The 20365-nt window shown below is 35.3% G+C and overlaps 1 protein-coding gene across 4 annotated transcripts in view; it reads right to left on the reverse strand.

Moving 5' to 3' along the window:
* Positions 1-8611: 8611 nt before the first annotated feature.
* KBTBD3 (kelch repeat and BTB domain containing 3) overlaps positions 8612-20365 on the reverse strand; it is a 29237-nt gene continuing 17483 nt past the window's right edge. The window contains exons 3-5 of one of the 4 annotated variants that reach the window (XM_023208158.2): positions 20201-20277; positions 18618-18862; positions 8612-13855 (exon numbers count right to left, since the gene is read on the reverse strand). In XM_023208158.2, coding sequence (XP_023063926.1) covers positions 12250-13855; positions 18618-18850 — 1839 coding nt within the window. In that variant the 5' untranslated portion in view covers positions 18851-18862; positions 20201-20277 and the 3' untranslated portion in view covers positions 8612-12249. Of the gene's footprint in view, positions 13856-15046; positions 15172-18617; positions 18863-20200; positions 20278-20365 lie in introns of those variants that run through there. The other 3 variants (XM_023208161.2, XM_023208157.3, XM_023208159.2) reach the window with 3 other exon arrangements.

The raw sequence follows: 20365 nt of genomic DNA on the forward strand, positions 1-20365 counted from the left end.
AATGATAGACTGGATAAAGAAAATGTCATACATATACACCATGGAATACTATAAAACCATAAAAAAGAACGAGATCATGTCTTTTGCAGTGACATGGATAGAGCCCTATTATCCTTAGCAAACTGAATCAGGACCAGAAAATGAAATACAGCATGTTCTCACTTATAAGTGGGAGCTAAATGGTGAGAACACATGGACACATAGAGGGGAACATCACACAGTGGGGCCTATTGGAGGGTGTAGGAGGAGAGAAAGGATCAGGAAAAATAACAAATGGGTACTTGGCTTAATACCTGGGTGATAAAATAATCTGTACAACAAACCGCCATGACACACATTTACCTATGTAACAAATCAGCATATCTTGCACATGTACCCCTGAACTTAAAAGTTTAAAAACAAAATATGCAAAGAGAAAAAAAAATGTTATGTGAGTCTAACAATTCCATAAGAAATGTATACAACCAATGAAGTTTAAAAATGGCAGCCAGTGAATTATGTCTCTCTTGTTTCTTCGCCTTTTACAATATGTCTTTACTGTTTGCTATGGAGTCTGTTGAAATCTGTGCTGTTTTGTGAATTGCTTGGACCGATAGAATGCAATAGTAGTAGTATCTGGGACTTCCAGGGCCAGGTCTTGAGTCCCTGAAGCTCTGTTTTCAGTTAGAGGGAAGCCAACCACCATGGAAAGAAGTCCAGGCCATCCTGCTGAGAAGAGGGGCCCTAGAACAGTGCTTTCCAGTAGATTCCTGTTATAATGGAAGTACTCTACATTGTCCAGTGTGGTAGCTGATAGCCACATGTAGCTATTGAGCACTCCAAACATAACTTGTAACTGAGAAACTGAATTCTAAACTTTATTTAATTTTGATTAATGTAATTTTCTATGTAAAAGACATACGTGGCTAGTACTTACCAAATTTGTAAGTGCACCCCAAAGGAAAGAGGTCACATGAGGAAAGAGGCCACAAGAAGAACTAATGTGTCCAAAATGACTGCCAGCAACAAGGCACCAGATGTGAGAGGCCTCCAACCCTAGTTAAATCTCCTAGCTGACACCAAATGGAACAAAGACAAGCTGTCCCTGCTGAGCCCTGCCCAAATCCCTGACCTACAGAATCATGAGCAATAAGATTGTTTTTAGCCATTGAATTTGATGTATTTTGTAATTCAGCAATAGGTGACTGATACAGACATGGTGAGTGCAACAAGGTCTTGCCATCCTAATGAGGACCTGTCTGGTGGAGCCAACTGCCCTTTTCCAGGTGAGATCTGATGCTGTTATTCCACAGAAATGTTGACTGCACATAGGCCCCAGCTTAAGAAATTAAGGTGCTTGAAATAAAAGGTGCAAGAAATCAAACCCATTTTCTCTTATTAAGCATCAGGACCTTCATAGGCAGATTTCAAAGAGAGGTCATTGTCATGGGAATGGAAATTTATAACAACAAAGTCTGGGCTCCAGCCACTGGATTTGAGTGTTTCTTCTTTGTTCTCAACAGAACCTGTAAGTCTGGATCCCTCCTCCTCTCCATAAGATAGCCTTCCCCACCTTTTTCTTCTGAAAGACACAGATTGTCATAACTCTGGGCATACGTAAGTGTACCATATGTAAGGCCAGAGATGTTAGCTGAGCAGACCAGGGCTGAGGAGTGACAGTTTACAGCAACTATTGATATGACTCCTCTTGTAGAATCACTAATTTCTCTCCTTCAGCCGTCACCTTTTTTACTGAATTCCTGACTCTGCACTATATAAACGTCCTCAATATTCCTGGTCACATGGCATTTTTACTACTTGACTCCTTGCCTCTGCTTTCTTTTACTCTCCTGGTGTTCCATCAATTACATCTTCAGGATCAAGGAGAAATATTAAATTATTAATGAGAGGGATCTTTGTATACAACTAGACTTTTTAATGATTGACTATCCTTGTTTTATAAACATTAATAAGCTGACTTCTGCACGCTTTCAAGTCTGATATTATTTTGGTGAGAATATATGATGGTGAAACAAATGAGAAACGGTATTCTCATTTAGCTTATTAGGTGAAAAAATATTAAAGTAATACCCTGTATGATATATGACTGCTTGCCAACATAAAACTTTATATATGGCTGGATGCATGTACCAGGGTAGGAGATTATTGAGAAAAAAACTTTTGGATTTTGCTCATTCAAAAATGTATACATCTTCTGCATTGCACTTTGTGAAAATAAGTTATTTAATATATTAAAAATTCCTTGTAGGCTGCTAAGATCTCTCACCCATTTAATGACCACTCTAGGCTCTGTAAACTGATTTTCTGACTCCTCTACTCATGGGTGAGCTGGAGAGCTAGCTTCATGCTTTGGCTGTCGTCAGTCACAGGAGCCCCTGTTGATCTTGAAAGCTGTGAGTCAAGGAGCAAAGCGGAATGTTCATCTGGGCAGAATGGATGTGGAGGCTAAGGAACTTTTGAAGGCTTATGGTTCTGGGAGAGCATGGAGAACAAAAATGGGGCCAAATTGAAAGTGTTAGCAATAGAAGCCAGTCAAAATCAAGAAATTCACAGAAACAGCAGGATGCTCAGTGAGTCAAAAATAGGAAACACACTGATTTTCTTGCCACAAAAATCCCAAGCCTAGTATAGTGACAAACACAGTAAAAGCACAGGAAATGGTTGTTGAATGAATTAATTAATATATTAATATAAGTGAGAAACTCATGGTTGAGTCTAAGAGGGAATGTTTAGAACCAAGTCAAAACTAAACTGTGCATTAGTCAATGTTTTACTTTGTCACACCAATTTCTTTACCAACGCAGACATCAGTGATTTTCAGATTTAAAATTTCATCCCTCATTGAAGAGTGAAAGACTGTGGTAGCATTTGGGACAGTTAGGGGAAGATGGCTTCTGTTGAAATCAGGGAAAAAGAGACAAGGAAGACAAAACATTTGTTGAACAATTTCCATTTGCTAAGCATGTCACATGCATTATTTTATTTAATTCTCACAACATCCTTCTGTGGGTGCTTCATTTCTCTTACCCAGTTTTATTGATAAAGATACTAGGGCACAGGATGTTTAAGTAACTTACTCAAACTTACACAGCTTGTGAAACAACCTCTGTGGTGGAACTGAGATTCAAATCCAGGCTTGTCTGATTCAGAGCTAGTTTCTCAACTTTTAACCCAGTGTGCTGTTCAACTTGCCCACCAAAAAGAATTATTTGTAGTGCTTATTAAAAATTTGTATTCCCAGGATCCAAGTCTAGAACTTACTAAATCAAAATCTCCAAGACTGAGGTCCTGCATTTGGTACTTTTAGCAGGCACACTCCAAATGATTGACTGATTGATTGATTGACTTAAAATGTTTGTAGAGAAGGGGGTCTCACTGTGATGCCCAGGCTGATATCAAATTCTTGGGCTCAAACTATCCTCCCACCTCGGCCACCCAAAGTGCTGAGATTACAAGTGTGAGCCACCCACTGCACTGGGCCATTATTTTAATTTTAATTTTGAGACTTGGTCTCACTGTGTCACCCTGGCTGGAGTGCACTGGCACAATCATAGCTCTCTATAACCTTGAGCTCCTGGGCTCAAGTGATCCTCCTGCCTCAGCCTCCTGAGTAGGTAGTACTACAGGTGTGAACCACAATGCCCAGCTAATTTTTTTTAACATTTTTTTTCTATAGAAATGGGGTCTTGTTATGTTGCCCAGGCTAGCTTCGAATGCCTGGCCTCAAGCAATCATCCCACGCTGGCCTCCCAAAGGATTGGGATTACAGGCGTGAGCCACCATGCCTGTCCTAGATGACTTATTTTTGAAGCAAGTCTGAGGAGCACTGCCTAACACAGTGCATGCATGGTAGACATTCACAGAAGCATTGGTTGGAGCTTCAATATTTCATTTATCAATGAAAGAAATGTAGATGCTTTATTTTAAACTATTGAATAGTTTTCTTTATAAAAATTCTTAGAAACAAGGGTGCATATTAATTTGTTTTTGTAAAATAAATTAAATGGAAGAATACTGTGGTAATATTTTACTCCTTCAGGAATACTGAATTCAAAGGTGAATATTGTTTGTAAAAGAAACACAAAATTTACTGATTTGTTAAAAGGTTGTTTTAAAAGGAGCTATAAATAGTTTGAATTCCAATTAATGTTTCATAACATAAAAGGGTGGTTACTCTCTAAAAGGAAAAACATTAAGGCTAATTGGATTTTTAAATCTGAAAAGCCCACAGGGAAAGGCTTTTCCTGATTAAAAAATTTAAACTCATTTTACAGGACACATTTTGGTCAGGGTTAGGAAAGGGTAATTAACTTCCCATGGAAGATTCACTAATTACCATCAGAGCAAAATCAAGTTAAGCAAGCCCTAAACTTAGAAGAAATGCAAAAATATTTATTATCAGGTGCAGCAAAATCTAACACTGTAAATACTAGGATAATGTATTTAATATTTATGCCTAAATTATATTTTAAGATAGCTCCCACAGATTTCTTGTGTTTCATGAATATTATTATTCAGTTTTTCATGAATATTATTAAGTTGGCTATCTTAGGTTTAGGCTCATTAAGCTTTATAAAAGTCTTTAAAATTGTAAAATTTAATAAGCACAAAGTCACTATAGCATGGGTTTTATAAAAAGCAGTAATAAAATCTTCAGTTTTAAATAATTAATGTTCATTATGTAGACTGGTCTAGTGCCACATTGCCTCAAAATTCAACATGCTGAATTAGTTTCAAAAACCTCGAAACACTTTATAAACATTTTGAAGCTTTTTACATCCATAATGGAAAGAATATTACATTTTTAGAGTTATTTTCACTTGAAAATATATGTAGAAATCAATTAAAATCTGTATATTAGCTAAATAATTACAAATAGTTTTCAACAAAACTTATTTTGTTACTTACATTCTAAATAGATAAGAGCCTGTAGCCCAATATTACCTAACTCTTGTTGATTGGAAAGGGGACAAACTGCTATTTTAAATGCTTTTCACAATTTTTTGTAAGAATGGAGACTGAGATTTGTCATTGAGGGGTTTCTGTCCTTTTCTCTACTGACTGGGAGGTAAAGGACTAATTCAGATGGGTTCAGAATTTCGGGAAAGCACTTCAAATGCCAATGCATCAGACTGCAATGATTAACCATTCTGTTTAATGACTTAAAAGGAAAGCTTCGATCAGGGTCAGTGAATATTAACATGTTAACTTGGAGAGGAAACCTTGATTTGAGGAGAACATCTCCAACAACCTGGCAGGCCAATTCCCTATGATATTCTTAAGTTTTAAAATGAACTCTGTTAATGGCTTCTGTCTGGGGGATTGAAAAGAAGGAATGGGTCTATGTTTGAAAGCAAAATCATCTGCAGAAAGTTGGAGGCACATTGAAGATTGGAGGTATTAAGAAGTCTGGAGTGATACGACTGGAACAAGGACTAACAAGTAAGCATCAGAGCTCTTCGGAAATTTGGAGAAGGCAAGTGGCCTTATGCAGTCATGTGAGATGGGGACAGAGTTCACTTTTCAAGGGTTGGGTTCCCAAGGGGGAAATCTGTTGCAACCTGTGCCGTAGTCTGTAGGAAGGACTTGGGAGTCAATATCATGTAGAAATCACAGCTCATCGCAGAGGAAAACCAGACACATGATAGAAAATGGCCCTGTCCAGAAATGAGAAAAAATTACAGGAACTGGAATTAAGAGAGCATCTGTCCAGTGCAAACACATTAAAAGCCCTTTTGAGGTACTACTTAGTCTCTCAAACTTTGGCTCCTTCACTAGCTCCTCCTGTGAGTATCTGGGTATATGAAGTAGATAGGTTCATGGTGTGCCTAGTGCCCAGTGAGGCAGGGTTGGGAAGTTCCTGGCCCTGCAGATTTGACTAACTTCTGCTACTGTCATCTGCAGCCCATGGACATTTCGCCCGTTCTTCTTAGCTCAGTCAGGACCTGGAGATCTCTCTCCATCTATGACTCACCTGAAGACTGGTTGTCACTATATTCATTTCAGACCTAGTTTTCCACCTTGAAATCTATGTTGCTGGACATACCCCAGCTACAGAAGCCCCTTTTGATAATCCTCCACCTTCACCACCACACTTTTAGTACTCCTGAGACCATTAAAGCCACTCAGAAACCCAGAACACCTGGGAAAGGAGCAGCAAGAAAATGAGAATCCTGACATTCACCTTTCTCCACTTATTTTATTTGTAATAACAATAAATACAGACAATATATATATTTTCTGAGATACATTTTAATAAATTATTTTATAGAATTGAAATGTTTTACTACATGTTAATATGGTTAACATGGACCTCAAAAATGCTAATATTAGTTCTCATAGCATATGCAAAAGCCCACATTCCACTAACAGAGAAATGAAGTAAGTTGTGTGTGCAATGTAAATAGCTCTGGGCACTACTCCCCTGCCTGAGTGGGAAAAAGGTCGTTGACACTATTATGCTCTTGTAGGAGAAATGGGAAATTTGCAATCATTGTTTTATCCATTATTGACTTTGAAAAGAAACAGAGAATTAAATATTATAATGAAAATTCACTGAAAACGAATACTCCCCAAGCATTAAAAAATTAAGTGGATAAATGACTTTGAATCTATAATTTCACTTTCAAGACCCAACAATACATACATAACTATACAGTCAATTATAATATATACATGCTCTCCAAAGATTGGCAATGCACTTGTATAATGCAATTTCACTCTAAAAAAATGCTTTTGATTAACTTTTCCAGTTATTGTACTATTACAACTAAAGTTGCATAAACTACCTAAACCAATTTTCTCAGAGACTTTGAACATAAGTAAGATTAATATTATAAAACAATTAACATGTACATTAATAAAGTACAATGTGGTAGCATTCTAAACTGTGAAATTCTAACATAAATCAAAATAATTTCCTTTTCATATGAAAATAAGTAAAAGAAAAATACAGATATACCAAACTGATTCAGAAACAACTAAAATATATCTTGCTTCACATATTGGCTCAATATACTATCAGTTTATGGATGCTTTATTATATGACAGGCACTCTGCCAACTGCTGGGCCCAGAAATGCTGAAGATATGTCCTTATCCCTAAGAGTTTCTAGTTAAATGAGGAAGACAGACATATAAAGAAATATTTATACTACAACATGATACTCATTAATGGAAGACTGTACTCTGAGTTATTTCAGCAATCTTATTACCCTTGAGACCATCAGCACAATTTGTTGAGCTAGTTAGACTTTTATGGTTGGGAATGTCAAAGTTAGGGAGATGAACAAAACTATCTGACTCATAGACTTATTTAATTATGGTCTTGTTTTATGAAAATATCATGCTCTATCCAAATGGACTAGCTGCACAAATGAATCTCCAAATTTAGATTGTTATTGTCATAAGGTTGGTCAGTATTGATTTGTGAGCCTATTGTCCTCTCATTCACCACCAAGGGTGTGACTGCTTTGGTTTCTATTTTTTGTATAGTTTCTGGAGTTTTCTTTAGTGTTTTTAAAAGTCTTCAAACCATATCTAATGACAAATTGTTTGACTTAATAAAATTTGACTTCATAATTCCTCTTCCAGAAAATGTGGTTGTGATTATGTTGATGGGCATGAGTAGGAGAAGGGAGACACAGCAGGACTCCAGTCCAAATGGGATATATAAGATTTAAAGAGCTAAATGAGGAAATGACATGTCTGAATTATCAAGCACACTGAGAACAGACAGGGAGGCAAGGTCCATACAAGAAACAGATTCTGCAACACTGGTCAGGCTTAATCCACCATAAAATCAATAGAGCTAGGTAGGATAGATTGTCTGAGGTAATTGTACAAGAAGATATGTAACATCAGCTACTGTGGGAGATGTTAAAGTGCCAGGCATTTGAACAAGAATAAAAATGAGGTCTTGATTTTGGAGGAATGGAAGACATGGTACTGGTTCAAACACTTAAATGACTGGCATGTGAAGATAGCGACCTAGGACCAAGGCCTGGAAGTTATTACAGGGAGGCAGACTTGTTTTCAATGTTAGGAAGAATTTTCTATTAGAACTGTTCAAACGTGGAGATAGTGATTCTTAACCACTGAAAACACCAATTTAGAAATTAAAAAAAAAAATTGCATGTCAGGGTGTTTTACAATTTAAAGGAAATTTCTATAGCAGGCTTGGAAGCTGCATTAGCTTCCAAGGTTATTTTCAAATTTGAATGAGTCTGTGATATAGAGGAGTTATCTTTTGGTAAACGTATAATAGTATTTCCCTGTGATTGAATTCCCCATTTTGACATTAAATTTGATCAAGCATCAGTCATTGAATATATTTTATAAACACATCTAGATGTTTAAGACATATTCTTTCACATTATATAATATTTAAGTAAAATTACTACCTTTGCCAGTATAAATACTATGCAGAAAAATAATAATTTAGGAGAAAATTGTAGGTACTGATCTTTCAATTTCTACTCATTATAAAATGAACATACCTCTATGGCAAATCAAAGGAAAAATCCCAACTAGCAGCTCACTTTAAATGTCAGCACCATTTACAAATTTTCCTAATTAAAAAAATTATCTTGAATAAATATATAGTTCCAAAAGTGGTGTAGTTTTAAGACTCAGTTTCTATTGAAAAATCGTGAGTATCAAGAACCACTGAATCAAGTTATTCACAATGCCTAAAATGCTAAATAAGTTGGAGGAGAAAACATATATCAGAAATGATGGCGATTGAGATGTATAAATAGAATGTAGAAATCTTTGGTCACGCTCTTTCATATAGGAAATTATTAAGCTAATGATCTTCCATATGCCACAGTTTTGGGTAACTGGTTTCATTCTAAAGTATGACTTTATAAAGTTGTTTCTTACACTGGACAGAAATACGCTTCCTATAATTTTCAGCCTTTGTGTTTAGGTTGCCATTCAGAGCTGCCCCCTCAGAAAACATTTTTGAGATTTATACTTTCAATTCTAAATAAGAGTTTCCACAACACTAGATCCAATTAAACTGAGCATGATGATCTTAAAGTTACATTATATATTCAACTAATCATTACATTATGATATTTATTGCATTCAAATCTCAAAATGTAAACAGATGTATCCCTCTGCGCTTAATTCTGATTTTCAAATGGTATACCTTGAGCTAATAAGCACACTGAACATATATTCAATTGCTCTTCTTGGTATCTGAGAAATATGGAATCATATTGCAGCATGTGGTCGCTCTTGAATACTAATCTAGCTTTCAAGGGTAGCACGTAATGAATATTGCTGTGATAACGACCTCCTTCACTCCCCAGACCAGAGCTGATTATGGGAAAATAGTTAGCTTTGATTATGCAAATATTCCTCATACTACTTAGTTTCAAAGGGTGTAGATGAACAAAAGGTGCTCCACATTTTAGGAATGTCCATTAACTTTGAATGGATCTCATGTGTTAAATATACTCTTTTTTGTATTTAATAATGCCATATACCTACTTTCAATTTTAGAAGACATTACAATATTAAAATATTTTTGGCATGCATAATGCAAATGTAGTGGAGCAAGACAAATGGTAATGGATTTAGAAACGTTAAATAGAATTTTTCCACAGGAATGATAGCAATCCGGATAATGAGCATAATTATTTTGCCTCTTGCACTGTAGCACTGGCTGAAGAATATAATGAAAGGAAAACAGACTTTTAAAAAGACTAAGGGAAGAGCCCATTAAAAGATGTTATTTTCTCTTACCTAACCTCACAGACAGAAAAAACAGCTCTTTCTGGAGGTACTGAGAATAGACTGGATGGATCACTGAGATTTGCAGGTCAGAAATCCAGAAAGGAAGGTGAAGTCAGAATAACACATATGGTTCTTAGACAGTGAAGCCACAGTCATTAACAAGACCAGAGGATATAACCAGAGTGTAGTCATTGCTCCTGTGTGGTTGAGTTCCTTGAGGACTTTGAAGACACAAAACCATTCTCCAATAAGGCAGACAGATCAAATGAAAGTGCTATCTTTATAAGGAGAGGCAAAATATGAAAGGAGAGGAGTTAGTGGAGTGGAGTCTAGCACAGATTGCTATGGTGACCAGAAAAAAAAACAGTACGCAAAGAGTTGGAGGTTTTTTGATTAGACAGAGTATCTTCCTTGCAGTGATAATTGGTGGAGAGAACAAAGGTACAGATGTAAAGGGATGGCAATCAGTGAAAATGATTAAAAAGTAACCCACAGTAATTACTTAAAAAAAAACAACTAGGGCAGAAAACCTTCTGCATTAGAAAATGTATTAAATCAAATGCAGAGGGAGCCACCTAGGCTTTGATAACAAGAATGTTTCTGGAAACACTAGCATAAAGCAAAGGCCAATCAGAACAGTAGTGGAAATCAAGAAGATGATAGAACAATGAAGCAATATCAAAAAGGGATTTGATTTTCGGTTTCTCCTTTCTGAAATAGATGAACAATTCCTAAAGTCAGTGATGAAAACAATATTTATTTTAAACATACCCTATTAATATATATGCTTAAATTAACAGTTCAGTAAATCCACACATAGGTTATTCACTGTGTTATGGTCTTTCTCAAATAATTTGTTTTCAAAGCCACACACACACAAACAAAAGCCTCCAATGAATTTTCCATTTTTTTAAAAACACAAAGTGCAGAGCCAACTACTCATGTGCTTAGATAGGAAGGCCACCAATTTTACAGAATACTCCTTACAAATATATCATCTAATCAGGAACATTCCTTGATTTTTAAACTTCATGAAAATGTACTCTAATATTCCATTCCATTTTGAAAAATACATTTGAAACTTATGGTTGCATAAATTTATATGATAAAATAAGAGAATCTTCATTTAAGTATATTTCTACTTAGGAACACACTTTTAAAGAATGTGCACATTTGAGAAAGATTAACATTTACAACTGAGTGTAGAAAACTACATTTGGTTCCAGAGAAATACAATCTACACATTACCTGAGATGTAAAGCAGGGGTCTTAAAACCCAAAATGCCTTTTATCTTTTAAACTGATTAAAGAAACATATATTCTTGGAAGGCAGAATCACCTCCCTGAGAACAATGACAACAGTACTCTTACATTGCTTGTGTTAAAGATCAAACATCTTAACAGACGCAGGTTGTGAATACTATTATCAATACCAATAGCCAAGTCTTTTTTTTTTTTAATTTAGAAAGTAATTCACTGAGAATAATTTACTGAAGTAGTAAACCAACAAGGTGCTTTATAGTTGGTATACATCATCACAGAAAATTGATATGGTACTAATTTAAATCCTGAAATGTTTTATGTAGCTCAAATTTAGACAAAGCTTAAGAAATGCAATAATAACGATCCACTTAATTAGAGGTCAATTTTCTATGTCCTCAATTAGGCTGGAATCTAGCAGTGATACATAAAAAGTATTTTAGTACTAACATCCCAGAATCCAAAAATTTCCCATTGAGGGTTACATGCTAACATAAACTCAGGCCAGGTGTAACCTAGAACTACTAATTAAATCCAGAATGGTAATTTACTAAGTTTGAACCAGAAAACGAGAGAGAAAGAGAGAGCGAGCTAGAAATTGAAACCAACTGACACTGAAAACTAATAGAATCAGCAATTTTTAAAGCATTTAAGTAACTGCTAATGGCATTATAACATGGTACATTATGCTCTTAATGAAAAAAATGAGTCATTAAAAAAAGTTAAACTATGTTTAGTGTACTGTTTAGAAAGCTGGGAAAATTATTTCTGAACTAAAAAAGGATAAAAAGCGTACCTAAAAGAAGTTAACCAATCATCACAAATGATAGGAATTAAACAACTCATACCCGCAGTAACAAGATTCTCACCTCTAATTTATTTTTTACTTCATATAAGATGCAGTGTAATTTATTTTTACTCTCTCAAGAGATTTCTCCCATCTAAATACTACAAATCTTTTATGGACAGAATACTTTAAAAATTAAAGTGTCAGAGTCTATGATTTGTAGTTTCGTGAGAAAATACTAAGTATTCTGGATTCCCCAAGGTTAAATTACATTCAATATAATTTTTGGTAAAATATATTTTGTATTTTAAGTTTTGGGAAACTGTTTATTTATATATGGTGTACATACATAATAACTAAAAGCAGGAACGTTTTATTCCATTAAGATGTATAGACCTTTTTACCTATCATTTTGGTTAACAAGTTTACGTTACTAGAACTGGACTCGTTTTAGAATGTTCAAGCACATAGATTAGAAAACCATGGGTCTCTGTATTTATTAAACTGAATCACCTGGCAGTAAAATTCTGTTAAGGCTCTAGGCATTGGTGAAACTTCTTCCCACTCAGACCTGTTGCTGTGGTAGACCTGCACTTCATCTGTGATTTCATCTGGTGCATAATCACCACCTAATATATAAATTTTATCTTCAATTCCAATTGCACCTGCATTAAAGCCTGCACACTCAAAAGATCCTTCGCCTTTCCAAACACAAGTGTCTGGACAAAAACTATAAACCTTATAGGTGGAAAGGTCACATATATACAGTGTACAGTTTACTGGTACAGCTTTAATTAATGTTGCATGAAAAAATTGTCCAAACTCTGCTACTAGTTCAGACCACTGATCAGTTGTAGCGTTATATTTAAAAAAGCAATCAAGTGATGGGTTAAAAGCATCTGTAATCTCTACCTCTGATCCAAGAACATAAATTACATTTTGGCATGCACTTGCTTCTGGATAGTATATGCCTCTGGGTAATGGGCTAACAGATATCCATTCTTTGGAAAGTGGATTGTAAGATTCAACATCTAAAAGACTTCTAATGTCCCGGGATCCTCTAGTTTTTCCACCTATGACAAATAATCTATCGAGAGCCATAACTGATGTATGCATGGTTCTTGGTGTTTTCATAGTTGATACCAAGAAGAAATCGTTTTTGACTGGACAGTAGCACCAGGTTTGATCAGTGGCATCATGATATGACTCGGCAATATGCAGTCGAACCGTTCTACAACATTTCCCTTTGCAACCACCTGTCAAGAATATTTTCTCTCCGTAACTTGAAAGACTAGATCCTGGCAAATCAATCAGGTGTGATTGCGGCAGTATTTTCCATGAATCAGTTTTAATATTATAGCAAAATGTATACTGATTTTCTCCATTTTCCTCAGTTTTGTGAATGAATATATATTTCTCAGTTGTGGATGGTCGAGCATCAGGGAAGAGTCCACCAGAACCTTGCACACACTTAATTGCATCCATGATTATGTCAAAACAGTCTGTGCTTTTGAGTAAACTCTCTTCGTTGAACAGACAGTCCTGAAGTGTCTCCTCAGATAACTGATGCAATCTTACTTTTTCAATCAAATGAGGCAGATACTTTTGCCTTGATTCTAAGTTATGTTTAGTCCAACTAAGGACAACTTTCAGTACCATTTCTTCTTCGGGAACATTTAATTCATCTGATTCCAGACATTTTTGTAGTACTCCAAAATTCATCTCTAAGAAATCACTGGATTTAAATAATAGAGAAAAGTGATGTTGTACAAAGTGTAATGCATGATCAAACAAACTGGTGGAGCCATAGCTATCTGATATAGATAATAACTGTAAACAATTGACAAGATTAATACTTTTTATTAAAAAGTCACTGCAAGCTTTGGATAGGAAGGAAACTTGAAGAAATGATGACAACTGGAAGAACATTTCCACATTATCATCTGTTATTTTTGTTTTTCCAGTATAGGCATAATCAAGAAATGCTTTTACTGCTTTGGAGGACAAATTAGTAATGGTAACACTTCCATCATCTCTTTCTTTCATGTTTACTTCAAACATAGCCCTGCAAAAATAAAGAACACAGAAAAACAACAGGAATATTTTATTCCATAATTATTTTCAATATTATCTTAAGGAGGTTTCCTTACTCTTGACTTAAAATATATTTATAAAATCATGTTTTAATTGCATCCTAATATCTAGAATTATATACCATATTTATCTGCCAATAAACATATTACAAAATGCCTATATTACAAAATATGTACATTACAGCTGAGCTATAACAACTAATAAAAAAAGACTATAAAAAGATTCAAATTTTGTATGCTGATTTGATTCTTATTTATTATTAACACTATTGGGGCAAAATCTTGCTGATGGTCAAATTTCTTTATTTATGGATTAATTAGTAACAACTGTGCTGGTGATAAGTAAAATTACTTAAAATATAATTATTTAGAGCTTAGAATTTAAAAGTCTCTTTCAAATTCATCTTTGATTTCACATTAATGAAATAGAAAAGAGTACAGTGAGATATCTGATGTCTCCAGTGACTCTTGTGCGGGCAAAATTCACCAAATAAGATACATGTCTAAAAAGATATTTTATAAAGTTCTTTAGGAGAAGGGGAATGTGATCTCCTAAAACTAAACAGCAACAGTGAACCACATCAAGCAAAAAGGTGAAAAAAAAAAAAAAAAAAAGAATTTAATAGGCACTGAGAGATGGAGATAGGTCCCCAAATTTGAATAATTAGACTAGCTTGAAAGTTTTTCATAATAAGTTTTGTTTTATTGCTACATGGTAAAGTTGACAGCATCAAAGGAACTGGGAACTTCTTTGGCTCAGTTTAGGTAAAAACAAATTATTTGGAAATGCATTGTTATGGAGCAAAACGTATTTTACTACTGGTTCTGGTTTAATAATGATTTTTATTTGTGCCAATATTGTCCAGGATGTCTTTCTGAGCAGTGTTCCTAGTTGCCCAAAGTATTCTAGGGGAAAACCAATTTACTTATCAGAGTCTACTCCAGAAGGCAATGAAATCTGTTTAAAAAGTACAACATCCAACTGAAAAATACGAGGGAACTTGCAAAATGTTACACATTATGCAGGGTTTTTTAATAATGAATATCAATAGAAATATTAACCTGTGATAATAATTATATAGATTATTAAGACATCTACAGCAGTTTAGGATAATATTAAGAGTCCATATAGCCCAGCTGGCTATATAGTCCATCGGGCCCACCTGCCAGTGTATGTAGCCTCTGCCACTTATTAGCTGAGTGGCCTTGGGGAGATGACTTAACTTTATTGTGCTTCGAATTCTTCATCTGAAAATGGAGGTACTGGTAGTATCTATGTCATTGGGTGCTGAGAGGAATAAATGGGTTAATTGATGCAAAGTATTAGCTTTTATTGCTATCATTATTTTAAGAAATGTTTTCTATCAGATTTGATGTATTTATAATTTACTGTCAGCTTCCACATTTTCTTTGAAAAGACACATGTAAGATTATATTTCTATACTTCATCCTATTCATCTTAAAGTATCCAGTTAACATCTATCTCCAATTTACCATCTTATCATAAAGTATGTATAAAATGTGTGTGATTCCTTTTCAATTTCTTGTCTCCAATGAGACCTTCCGTCTCAATAATAATTTTCGTTTTCCAAAAACACTGTAAGAGGGATATTTTCATGCATTGTGCACTTTTCTGACATTTTTATTTTACACTTTCAGTACTCCATTAAGTGAGTTTGATCATATTATGAATTAGCGGCATTATAGGAGAGTGTAAACTGTCAAATGTCTATTACATATGTACATGTTTTAATGTGAACTATGTACTCATTTAATAAAGTACTATAGGTAATAAAGGATCCAATACTTTTGTTATCTATACCAGGTAGAAAACTTTTAAAACACATTGTTCTAATAGTAATTTTAAAAACTAAAAGCAGACCTATAAAAAACTAGCAGTAAGCTGAACAAAGAACTATGTGCAAAAATTATGTCTAAATTGAATAAAAAACAACATCAAGAAGAGTGCAGGTCTAGACATTCAAATGCCTACACAGAATATTTTATTAGCATGAAAACATTACAGGGAAATCAAGCTGTGTGTTCACACCAGATTACTGATATTTTTGCTAGGTTTAGAAATAATAATCATAGCAGCTAATATTAACTGAATGTAGTAGGTACGGTGCTAATTATTACTTATACATTATTTCATTTCAGCAATACAATAATTCTATGAATTAAGTCCTATTTTTATAATCCTACTATTTTACAAATGAGGAAACTGAGGCCTGAAGGGGTTAGGTAACTTGACTAATAAAACATGTCTAGTAAATGGCAGAGCTTGGATTTAGATTTAGGGCATATGTATTAAGAGGCCAACTACTTAACCATTGTACTACACAGCTTCCTGTGATGAAGAGGGGATCTGAAGGATAAGGAGAAAGAAAAGAGTTACATGGAAGAAAAGAGAGGAGGGAAGACACTGGTGGAAATAAGAGTGACAGAGTATAAGACAGTAGGGCCCCAGTGAAGTTCAAAGAACAACTTTGATTACCTGAGAGAAGAAATAAAAAGAATAGATGAAGGCATATAGTCAAATTAGGCAAACAGCTAGTTCAAGACTGTTGTAGGCTCCATGGCCCCAGTAAACTGTGCTGCAGTACTAAGCCATTGCTCCCAATTTCAAAGCAAGAGCCCATACAGGAACAGGTGTACTGATAGCAGGAAGTATGTATCAGTAAATATCAGTAAATTTATGTTTAAAAAAGTATATATCAGTAAATGTTTGTTGAATGAAATCTAGCTTGTAAGATTAAAGGCAATAAGGGTGAGATCTAATAAGATGGTGGTAAAAAAATAAGGGTTAAAATTAGGATTCAAAATAGTATAAATTAACTTGCATATAAAATATGCATCTTAGTATTTCTATATCTTAAACTTTATTTTTTTAATCGAGTTTATTGGAGATTTAAACTCTGCTTAATTCAAATTAAAATTGCTTTCACGAATGAACATAATGCAAAATATTGCTATTAGGATTTAAGTTTATTGTAATATAACCAGGAAGGCTGAAGATCATGGTTTCACCAAAAGGGACTTGTCTATTGACCAAGAAGCCTCACAGGATAGTACTACCTTGATACAATTAACACAGTAATTGCAAGGTCATGTGTCTGGCCCTTAACCTTGCAGAATCGGAAACCTGCTGTCATCCTAGTGATTACTGCAGTGTTAGGAATAGGACATTCTCTTTAGGGTGATCTACATGAGAAACCAAATTATATTCGGAAGGTTGCTTAGAATTAGAACAAGCTGAGTGCTTTTAAGAAATGCCTTGGCCGGGCGCAGTGGCTCAAGCCTGTAATCCCAGCACTTTGGGAGGCCGAGACGGGCGGATCACGAGGTCAGGAGATCGAGACCATCCTGGCTATCACGGTGAAACCCCCTCTCTACTACAAATACAAAAACTAGCCGGGCGAGGTGGCGGGCGCCTGTAGTCCCAGCTACTGGGGAGGCTGAGGCAGGAGAATGGTGTAAACCCGGGAGGCGGAGCTTGCAGTGAGCTGAGATCCGGCCACTGCACTCCAGTCCGGGCGACAGAGCGAGACTCCGCCTCAAAAAAAAAAAAAAAAAAAAAAAAAGAAAAGAAAAAAGAAATGCCTTATAGCTAAGAAGTACTTTTCCCTAATAAAAAGATATCTTTGCTAAGGAGAGGATAAATTTTTAAATCAGTTAGAGCCTCCTCTCCCCATAATACAAGAATACAACATAGGACTGAAATTTGCTTTTCTCTCAAAGTTATTTTCTTCAAATTTTGCTTCCATTTTTGTTCATCCTGTCGTCTTCTTTTTCTAAAATAATACAATACAGGGATCCCCCAAACAAAGCCATAACAAATTTTGTTTTTTGTCCCAGAGTATTTCAAGGGATTAATGTTCCAGAGAACTTTGGTAAATGCTGACCTGGGAAGACCTGTACTTTAAAAACAGGTAGTCTTAAATTCTCTCCTACTAAAAAATCATGGCTGGGCGCGGTGGCTCACGCCTGTAATCCCAGCACTTCAGGAAGCTGAGGCGGGTGGATCACGAGGTCAGGAGATGGAGACCATCCTGGTAAACACAGTGAAACTCCGTCTCTCCTAAAAATACAAAAAATTAGCCGGGCGTGGTGACAGGCGCCTGTAGTCCCAGCTACTCAGGAAGCTGAGGCAGGAGAATGGCATGAACCTGGGAAGCAGAGCTTGCAGTGAGCAGAGATCACACCACTGCACTTCAGCCTGGGCGACAGAGCGAGACTCTGTCTAAAAAAAAAAAAAAAAAATCATTAGGTGATCTTGGTTCTAATTAGGTTTTTTGTTTTTTATTTTGTTTCTTTGAGATAGAGTCTCGCTCTGTCGCCCAGGCTGGAGTGCAGTGGTGCGATCTCAGCTCACCCCAACCGCAGCCTCCTGGGTTCAAGCAATTCTTGTGCCTCAGGCTCCTGTGTAGCTGGGATTACAGGCACACGCCATTGCACCCGGCTAATTTTTGCATTTTTAATAGAGACAGAGTTTCACCATGTTGGCCAGGCTGGTCTTGAAGTCCTGACTTCAGGTGATCTGCCTGCCTTGGCCTCTCAGAGTGCTGGGATTACAGGCATGAGCCACCGGGCCCAGCCTAAATCGTGTTTTTTTTTTTTTTAAGAATTAAAAATTACTGTTGCATGTTCCTGTGGGGGGAAACTTGAGTCCAGTATAAAATAGAACCGAATTATCCAAATCATAATATGTGAGGCATAGACAAGGTAAAGTACCTGAAAAAGTCACTGCATGCTGCTAACACACAACGATGACATGGGATTATTTCATCTTTCATAATTATTTTGAAATCATAAAAGACATTTTGTTCTCTAAAATTCTGTAGTACACTTAAGATTTTTTGTCCATGATCTTCTGATACAAGGAAGTTGTTTTTCTTCTCAGATGGAATTCCATTACAGGTGCTTCGTTGATTGAAAGCATATGAATTATCCATAGCCAATTCCATATGTCCTTAGAACTAGAACAAAAAAAAAAAAATCACTGATGTAGTAGAGACCTAATGTAAGTTTCAGACTCCAAAATTTGCCCTCTTGATGTGAAATACACAAAAATACCCACTAAGAAACATAATAAGACAGTAAAACTTGTTTTAAACATTTGTTTTCCTGACATTTAATATTAAATTCCTTTTGAATTTTCACAAATGTTGAGCTCATTGGAATAAAAGTATATTTTTCATAAGGGCTAACATTCAAGCCTATGTAACTGTGTTAAATAGCCAAATGTACAAGTTGTATAAATAGCTTATATAGGATTTCACTACATAATTAATATTATTATTATACATACGAAGTGTTATTTCTAACATAATTATTGAGTATATGCCCAACACAATCCCCCTCTTTTCCAATCCATTCTCTTCTGGTAGCAAAGTAGCTGTTAAAATGCTGATCTTGGAGCATAAACTATATGCCTCCTGAGGTTAGACTTTTACAAGATAATTGGTTGAAAAAGATCAGAGTGTTAGATTGCATTAATTATTTATGGCTTTAGTAAAGAAGAAAAAGGCAAGCACTTTTCTAAGTTGGCCTATTTAAAAGTAGAAAAGAAAACTGCATAAATCTTAATTAAGAAAGATTTTTTAAACATGAGGTCAGAAATCCAAGACAGGTAAAGTTCAGATAATTGTGAGTATCTTGGAACTGCAAATTCAGCTCTAAACATAAAAGTTGCATTATCCAAAGCAAGGAAGTGGGAAACAGAAAGGAAAACAGGATTGGGAACTTGGGGAGCCAGACAAATAGAAAACCTTGATTCTACATTTCTGTTCCAGTTATCACCCTAAAACATAGTGGCTTAAGACAACAATTTATAATCTCTCATGTTCCTTTGAGTTGAGGTGATGCTTCTTGCTTGTGATCTTTCATATAACTACAGGCAAATGGCAGCTGTGACTGAAGCCATCTGAAGGTCTGACTAGGTTACATGTCCAGTATGGTTTCCTCATTCACATTTCTGATGATTCAGCTGGGATGGCTAGAAGAGATGGGGGTCTTTCTTCTTTTTTTGTTCTTTTCTGAGAACACTTCAATATTTATTGATTCATTTAAAAATAAGAAAATTTATATAACTATATTCAATATATCTATTTAATATACATATTCATATATATCCACTTTATATACATGCCTATGTATATAACTATATATAACTACAAAAATATGTAAATGAATAACTAAAATAACTGTTTTCCAAAACAAAAAAAAAAAAGTTTCTTGAGAAGGGTTACATTCTTTTATATTTTTGCAAATCTTTTTAACATCTGGCTTAATGGAAGACAACTAGATTCTCATACCTGCTTCTTTATTCAATCTTTTGTGAAATCATATACCATGTGGGCACACATCTACAACCATCTTATCTTCGACAAACCTGACAAAAACAAGCAATGGGGAAAGGATTCCCTATTTAATAAATGGTGTTGGGAAAACTGGCCAGCCACATGCAGAAAACTGAAACT

The sequence above is a fragment of the Piliocolobus tephrosceles genome, chromosome 13 (assembly GCF_002776525.5).
Source record: "Piliocolobus tephrosceles isolate RC106 chromosome 13, ASM277652v3, whole genome shotgun sequence".
Taxonomy (NCBI): domain Eukaryota; kingdom Metazoa; phylum Chordata; class Mammalia; order Primates; family Cercopithecidae; genus Piliocolobus; species Piliocolobus tephrosceles.